Source organism: Hyaena hyaena, unplaced genomic scaffold, assembly GCF_003009895.1.
Source record: "Hyaena hyaena isolate Hyena2069 unplaced genomic scaffold, ASM300989v1 scaffold_9, whole genome shotgun sequence".
NCBI lineage: Eukaryota > Metazoa > Chordata > Mammalia > Carnivora > Hyaenidae > Hyaena > Hyaena hyaena.
The window spans coordinates 29,923-38,033 of record NW_024080641.1 but is presented as its reverse complement, the minus strand read 5'-3'; the positions used below and the strand labels follow the sequence as shown (position 1 = coordinate 38,033).

The following is an 8,111-nucleotide window of genomic DNA, read 5'->3' as shown; positions in this document are numbered from 1 at the left end:
AAGGGCACCACAAATCTCACCATACTTCCGTAAGAGCAGAAAATCTGAAATGCATCCATTCCTTCTTTACAATAAAGTGCACCGTGCACGGCGGCACAGAGAGACCAAAGCTCCTACCTGCTTCTCCGCGAGCGCAGACGGGAAAGGCCGCGGACTGGCCTGGAGCACTCTGGGAGCCTTGGGCGGAGCGCGTGACGTCACCGCGAGGTTCGCAGCGTGGGGGCCCAGCTGCGCCCAAAACCGCCCCGCCGGCACCTGGGAGTCATAGGCGGGTAAACCCAAAGCCTTCTGGGAATCGTAGTCTCTTCACCCACTTCCGCGTTTTCTTGGAGCCTGGACTTTGCAGCGCGGGTTCTGTTCACGTGAGTGTCCCCTTCCTCGGCGGGCCGATCTTGGCCCTTTGTCGTGCTGCCATGTAGGACTTGAGGGTCTCCATCTTACTCTCGCACGCATTGCGTTAGGCATCCCTGGAGAGATGGCACTGCTCCCCGTGATCCTCCAACGACTGTGTCCGGCGACACTCCGGGCCACAGTGCCCTAAGCAGCCGGTGTCCCTCTTGACCCGCTTTGGGCTCTGTCTAGGTTCTGACTCCTTGCTTTCCTCCCCTTCACCTGAGGGCGGTTCGAACGCAGCAGAAGCCTCTTCTGCCCTGGTTAGAAGCTAGTGATCACTGCTGGTTTGCGGGGGCGGGGGGAGGGGGGATGTCAGGCGGCCTTGGGAGCCCAGAGGGGGCGCCAGACCCAGCTCAGATTTCAGTAAAGACTTCCAGACAAACTAAGGACCTCAAAATTACCGTGCCCAAACAAAACTGCAGATTCTCTGGTCTAAACCTACGCCTCTCTCAGTATTTCTCTATTCTTCCCTCCTCCCCACGTCCTCCCCATGAAATGGCCCCACCATCCTTGCAAGTGCTGAAGGGAGAACCTTGAAGTCCTATGTTTCTCTCACCTACTGCCTCCCTCGTTCAAGTCTCGTGAGTCCAACCTGCTGTGTTTCCAGAAGAGATCCAGAATCTGACCGCTTCTCTCCACTCCCACTGCCTCTGCCCAGCCCTGAGCCACATTATTGCTCATCTGGACCATTGCAGAGGCCTCCTCACTGGTCTGCGTGTGTCTTCCCTCGCCACTCTCCACCCTCTGTTCCCACGCAGCTGCCTGAGGCATCCTGTTAAAGTATAAATGAGTCCCTGTCACTCCACAGCTTTCAACCATCCAATGGTTCTCAGCTCGTTCATAACAAACTCTAACCTCCTCACCCGGCCAACCCCCACGCCCCAGATGCTCTCTCGCCCTCAGCAATAATTCACTTTACAAGCAACTGAATACAGGCCCTGGCCTTCAGGTCCTTTGCATTTGCTATTACTATCTGGAACATTCTTCCCACCCTCATCTAATTGCCTGAGTCCTTCTCATCCTTCTGGCCTCAGCTCAGAGGATAATTCCCTCATATTACTCCTTATATTTGTAAAGTGTCTTGGTTATTTACTTATCATGGGTTGGCTCGTCCTTTAGGAACTTAGTGCTTGCAAACTTTACTGTTTTGCTCATTGCTGTTCCAGTGCCTAACGCATGTTAGGGTAGATGGGAGGCAATGAATGGACACCTGTTGAATGAAGGAACGAATGATGAAAGTTTACGCGGAGTCTTGAAGGAGCCATGATTGTACAAGTGCTAGGAGAGTGTTCCAGGCAATGGGTGTACGCACTCTGGGCGCTTTCCAGGCGGGCTTCCCGGAGACATCGACCCCACAATCGGGAATCTGCACGTAACCCGCCTCCCCTCTCGCCCTGTCCAGGGGAAGCCAACTCCTCTCTGCCCGCCCGCAACCCGCGATGCCTGCCCCGCAGTGCGCCTCCTGCCACGCGGCGCGCGCCGCCCTCCGCCGCCCGCGCTCCGGCCAAGCGCTGTGCGGCGCCTGCTTCTGCACCGCCTTCGAGGCCGAGGTGCTGCACACGGTGCTGGCGGGCCGCCTGCTGCCGCCCGGCGCCGTGGTGGCCGTGGGCGCCTCGGGCGGCAAGGACTCCACGGTGCTGGCGCACGTGCTGCGCGAACTGGCGCCGCGCCTGGGCGTCTCGCTGCGCCTGGTGGCCGTGGACGAGGGCATCGGCGGCTACCGGGACGCGGCGCTGGCGGCCGTGCGGCGCCAGGCGGCGCGCTGGGACCTCCCGCTCACCGTGGTGGCCTACGCCGACCTGTTCGGGGGCTGGACCATGGACGCCGTGGCCCGCAGCACGGCCGGCTCCGGCCGCAGCCGCGCCTGCTGCACCTTCTGCGGGGTGCTGCGGCGCCGCGCGCTGGAGGAGGGGGCGCGCCTCGTGGGAGCCACGCACATCGTGACGGGTGAGCGCGGGCGCCGCGGCCGAGGGGCGCGGGGCGGGCACTGCAGGGGGGCTGGGGGCGTGCCCAACAAGTGGTGAAGGAGACGCCGGCTGTGCCCGAAGTGGAGGGTCTCCAGGAGAAGGGGGTGTGCCTGCCCGCTGCTGGCACATGCGCAGAGTCTGTGCGCGCCTGGGATGGGCGCGGCCAGCTCTGAGCCGCTGCTTTCACGTTGGCAGTGGAGGGCGGAGGGGTGCTTGCTGGGGATGGGGCTGGGGTTCCCCGCAGTTTTCAAAATGACCTTCTCGGTCTCCTTTAACAAAAGGGGGCATGTGAAGTGGTACCACCCATCAGAAGCCCTCTGTAGTCTGAAACGCAACTCTGAAACTCCCTTTGTCTGTCGCCCTTTCTCTCTGAGAACTTATTCTCTCCCAGTCATTGCTTCGGCACGTAATTGCTGACCATTTCCTGAGCACCAGATACAAGCTATGTCGCCTAGAGCGATACCTAACCTCGGTTACCTCATCTGTAAAACGGGGTTCTTAATATCGAGGTCCTAGGATCGCTGGGAATTAGGTGAGTTATGCGTGAGGCACTTAGACCAGAGACTGGGAAACAGCAGACATTACAGAAACGTTTGCCGACCCGATGCAGTTCGAGAAGCCCCAAGAAGACCAGTGTTTTACTATCAGACCAGACTCAAGTGTAAGGCGACAAGATGCAGAATAAGCAGACACTTAGCTGACATTGATGGCGACTGTCGCGTGAATACTCCCTGCAGTTCCCGCCGGCCTCCCTGCACGCGCTGATCTGCACTCCCAGGCACCGGACCGCGGCTCACTTGAGAATCTCCGCTGACTGTTAAATGCCACTTTGACTTCCGTGCGGCGTGAAGCACACTTTTAACTGAGTCTGACATGCTGCTTGTAGCATAAAGCACTTTTACCACCTTCCAGAAAACGCAACTAGCACAGGGCCTGGTTGGTGATAAGTGGGTGACAAAGGAGGGCCCCCCGGGTTGTCTCCTAGAAGCCTGTGTGTGTCCGCCTCTCGTTTCTCACTGTGTCCACCTCCACCTGGCTGTCGCATGGTGCCCAGGGGTCTCCATGGCCCTGTCTGGCCCTCTCTGCTGCTCTACCCCCCCCCCACCTCCCATCTCTCTCTGGGTCCTGGGCGCCCCGCAGTGCCTGGGGGTGGGGTGGGGTGTCCAGCCCGGGTCGCCCACTCTGTGCTGCTCTCCAGGGCGCCTCCCCGTCCGTCTGGGTCCTGGTTACCCCACGGTGGCGCCCGCACCTCACTGGCTCCCCGTCTCTCTCCCCCAGGCCACAACGCCGACGACATGGCGGAGACCGTGCTCATGAACTTCCTGCGGGGCGACGCGGCGCGGCTGGCCCGGGGCGGGGGCCTGGGCTCGCGGGGCGAGGGGGGCGCGCTGCCGCGCTGCCGCCCCCTGCAGCTGGCCTCGCAGAAGGAGGTGGTGTTGTACGCGCACTTCCGCCGCCTCGACTACTTCTCGGAGGAGTGCGTCTACGCGCCCGAGGCCTTCCGCGGCCACGCGCGCCAGCTGCTCAAGCTCCTGGAGGCGGCGCGGCCGTCGGCGGCGCTGGACCTGGTGCACTCGGCCGAGCGCCTGGCCTTGGCCCCGGCCGCGCGGCCCCTGCCCCCCGGCGCCTGCTCCCGCTGCGGGGCGCTGGCCAGCCGCGCGCTCTGCCAGGCGTGCGCCCTCCTGGACGGCCTGCAGCGCGGCCGGCCCCGCCTGGCCATCGGCAAGGGCCGCGGGGGGCGCGACGAGGAGGGGCCGTCGGCGCCGCGGGAGCCGGAGCGGCCGCCACCCCCGCCTCCCAGCGACCCCGGCTGTGCGCCGGGCCCCGCCGCCGGGGAGTGCGGGGCCGCCTGCAAAGAGTGCTGCGAATAAACCCAAGTGGCCTCCACCCGGGCTTCGGTGCGAGTTTGGAGTTTGGGAGGGGGCGGACGGGACCGGTTACCCGCGACCCCGCAGAAGCTGGAGCCGGGACTCCTGCGGCTGAGGGAGGAGGGATGGGGCGGGAACTCCAGCAACTGACGGAGGCGGGGCTGGGGGTCTGGACTCCCGGGTCTGAGGGAGGAGGGGCTGGGGGCCTGGACTCATGGGTCTGAGGGAGGAGGCCCTGGGAGTACGGACTCTTCTGTCTCAGAGAGGAGAGAACTGAACAGCTTCCTATTCCAGGGCTAGTGGGAATTAGGGGGCGCCCCTTAGTACTCTGCCAGGTTCTGGGCGCGCTCAGAAGAGTCCAACCCTTCTTGATCACGTACTGTGTGTCATGTGTGTCTGTAGTGGGATTAGCAAAACCACCTGACTTGGTGGACTCTGGTCATTTACAATACCCATGTTGCTTATCTCTGAGTGCTTTGCCTACTGCAGACACCACAAGGTCTCATTTCCATCAAAGCAGGATCTCATCGGCCTGAGGCCCCACAACTGACTGAGGTCACCTAGCTGGAGAAGGATAGAATTGGGGGCTTGCACCGGAATCTGCCTGAGGCTCTTCAAGACTGTGGTCTTGCTCCCTACCCCCACCTGAATCTCTCCTGGTGTCTCTGTGATGGGTGAGGAGAGCTGGGTGGGCTCCCCACACCTTGAATTATGGAGGCAGAGCTGGGTGAGCCTGGGTCAGTGACTTAACCTCTCTGGTCTTCAGTTTCCTCCTCTGAAATGGAGCCACCCCTCTCCCTCCAATCAAAACACTGTGGTGAGGATTTGATAGAATGCTCAATAAATAGTGGCTGACTTGTGGTTCATATTAAATTTTGGCCACCAGCGGGTTCTGGGTTTCAGATTGCTACCCTACACTGCCAGAACGTATGAGGCCCAGAAGCTTCCAGCATGACCCCTGGGGAGAGACTTGGGGTCTCAGCCCCACCTCCCAGTTTTGCTGGCCTAGTCCTTTGTCAGGAAGGCCCTCCCTTTGCCATCTTCCTGCTCAAATCCTGCAAGGGCCTTCTGGAAGCCTCCTGATTCTCTCTTCTCACCTGCCCAGCCCAGAACATAGGAGTTAAGTCCCAGCCCCTGGATCCTGCCCTCATGTGTGGCCATCCACACTCAGGTTCTTATTCTCCCTAACTGGAATGTGTTTTGAGGATCAGCTCTCCCTCCCCAACAGATAACCAACATCATTTATTAAACATTTATTGAGTCCCTACTGTGTGCAGGGCCATTTCTAGACATTGTTGGGAGGAGAAGAAAAAAGACAAAACCTCTCGCTCCGGGCGCCTGGTTGGCTCAGTCAGGAGAGCATTCGACTCTTGGTCTTGGGCTCGTGAGTTCGAGCCCCATGTTGGGTGCAGAGATTACCAAAAAAAGAAAAAAGAAAAACTCTCCGGGGTGCCTGGGTGATTCAGTCAGTTGAGCAACAGACTCTTGATTTCGGCTCAGGTCATGATCCGTGAGCATGGAGCCTGCTTGGGTTCTTTCTCCCTCTCTGCCCTTCTCCTTGGCTTTCATGCGTGCGTGCCCTTTCCCCCTAAATAAAAAATAAACAAAAAAAGAACTCTCAGTCATGGAGCTTATAGTATTGTGGGAGAGAGGGTAGACAAGTAAGTATGTAACGTGACCTCTGATGATGCATGCTATGAATAACAGGGCTAAATGCAAAAGGGTGTGGAGGGGGTGCTCTTTCAGTTTGGGAGGTCAGGGCCTTTTTGAGAAAGTGACTCAGGAGGGGACCACAAAGTAAAGCCAGGGAGGTTTCTAGCCACGGCAGACTATCTCATGTCACAGGAACACTTCCACGGAGGCCCACTGGAAAAAAAAATAGGGATAACAAAGCAATCTATTTGAAGACATCAAAGAGCTCCCAGGGCAGCCTGGATCCCACAGAAAAGAGGCTCATTTTGGCGGAGGGCCAGAAGGCCATGGAAGCAGGCAGAAAGCATAGGCTAAAGAGGCTGGGACCTGAGCATAACTTTCAACCGTGATGGGCCTGGACAGAGAGAGAACAGGAGTCTGGGGCTACGGGGGCAGGGACTGGATGGGCCAGAATTTGGAGGGAAGGGAACAGCATTGAGGTCAGCCCGACATTGTGCTCCTGTTTTCCCCTGGGCAGGCTCAGGAAGCCCAATACACACCATTTGAAGTTCGGGGTCTCGTAGAAAGTCGAGACCCAGCAAGCACCTGTTAGGACCCAAGTCGGGTTACAAATTTGAAGTAAGGGTCACCTGGAGTAACACTCATCCACAGAAACACCAGAACCCAGGTTCAAATACACTTAATCCCAAAGCGGGTTAAGAAGATCCCTACTCTGGGGGCACCTGGATGGTTCAGTCGGTTAAGCGTCCAACTCTTGATTTCAGCTCAGGTCATGATCTTACAGTTCGTGAGTTTGAGCCCCACATCAGGCTCTGCACTGACAACATGAAGCCTGCTTAGGAATCTCTCTCTCCTTCCTTCTCTCTCCCTTTCTCTCTTTCTCAAAATAAATAAACTTAAAAAAATTGCCAGGGGTTTGGAGAAGATGATCGAGCACCAAGAGAATAACCACACAGACATGATCCCAGGTGATCCAGATGTAGGAGTAAAGGCATGGACTTTATCCATCATTACCATGTTCAGGAAAATAGACACTAGCATGGAAAATTTCACTGTTGAATCAGAGTACAGTTTTTAATGTTTATTTAGAGAGAGGCAGAGTGTGAGCAGCGGAGGGACACAGAGAGAGGGAGACACAGATCTGAAGCAGGCTCCAGGCTCTGAGCTGTCAGCACAGAGCCCGACGCGGGACTCGAACTCACAAACTGTGATTTGACCTGAGCCAAAACCAGGAGGGGGACGCTTGACTGACTGAGCCACCCAGGTGCCCTTAAATGAGTCCTAACTTCTGAAATGTCCCTTTAGCCTCACAAGGTCTCCCTACAGTATCTGTTTGGTCTTCCCTTCTTACTCACCACTGTTTCCCCCGACCTTGAGGCCTGACTGAGGCTTTCCCCTCATCTGATATCTACCTTTCATGTAAAATGAAGGGAAACTTAGAATGTACCTCTGTGACCCATCGGCTCCCAATATTATATCTCAGCCAGACTTGGGATGCTTCATTCCTTCAAAGGAGTTGAATCAGGGCTCGCCATAGCCCCAGGCACAGAGGCAGGGTCACGAATCTTGTGCTGTCATCCAGAGTTCTTTGGCAGCACAAAGAAGGGCTTAAAAGCAAGGAGAACAAGGGGCACCTGGGTGGCTCAGTCTGTTAACTGTCTGACTCTTAATTTTGGCTCAGGTCATGATCTCAGGGTTTGTGAGTTTATGCCCCACATCTGGCTCTGCGCCGACAGCTCGGAGCCTGCTTGGGATTCTCTCTCTCCCTCCCTCTCTCTGCCCTTTCCTACCCTCTCAAAAATAAATAAACTTAAAAAAGCAAGAGCAAATATCAACCTGCTGAAAAGGGAAAGGAGTGAGAGTTTTCTGGACAGCGTGAAGGCAGTCAGAGGCAAGGCACCCAGTGTTCTGTGAGAAATGCATAGTGTCTCTGAAGCTGAGGCCCCAGGATGAGTGGATTCTCAGAGGGTGACTAAGGAGAAGCTTGGACGTGCTTTGGCCAGCACCTCTTTCCCCTAGGACAGAATATCATGCCAGTCAATCCAACCCCTTCTTTTATCTCTGCATCAGAGGCAGGTCAGGGAACTGCCTCCAGAGGGCGCTCCACTCACCATGCCAGACCTGGGGACCTCCCACCCCAAGGGTTGGTGCTGTCCATGGTTCTGGAGCAAAGCTGGTGAGTTCAGGAAACCCCAACTATGCCAAGCACCCCAATCCACAGGCACAAGGT

The 8,111-nt window shown here is 57.4% G+C and overlaps 1 protein-coding gene across 1 annotated transcript; it reads left to right on the top strand.

The window, feature by feature from the left end:
- Nucleotides 1–289: 289 nt before the first annotated feature.
- Nucleotides 290–4,247, top strand: LOC120243131 (cytoplasmic tRNA 2-thiolation protein 1). The gene is made up of 3 exons (XM_039249170.1): nucleotides 290–362; nucleotides 1,796–2,340; nucleotides 3,639–4,247. The coding sequence occupies exons 2-3, from the start codon at nucleotides 1,833–1,835 to the stop codon at nucleotides 4,229–4,231; spliced, it is 1,101 nt and encodes a 366-aa protein (XP_039105101.1). The 5' UTR covers nucleotides 290–362; nucleotides 1,796–1,832; the 3' UTR covers nucleotides 4,232–4,247.
- Nucleotides 4,248–8,111: the final 3,864 nt, after the last annotated feature.

Coding starts and splice junctions, on each gene's coding strand:
- LOC120243131 (XM_039249170.1), top strand. CDS start 1,833: ATGCCTGCCCCGCAGTGCGCCTCCTGCCACGCGGCGCGCGCCGCCCTC. Junction 2,341..3,638: donor AGCCACGCACATCGTGACGG/GTGAGCGCGGGC, acceptor TCTCTCCCCCAG/GCCACAACGCCGACGACATG.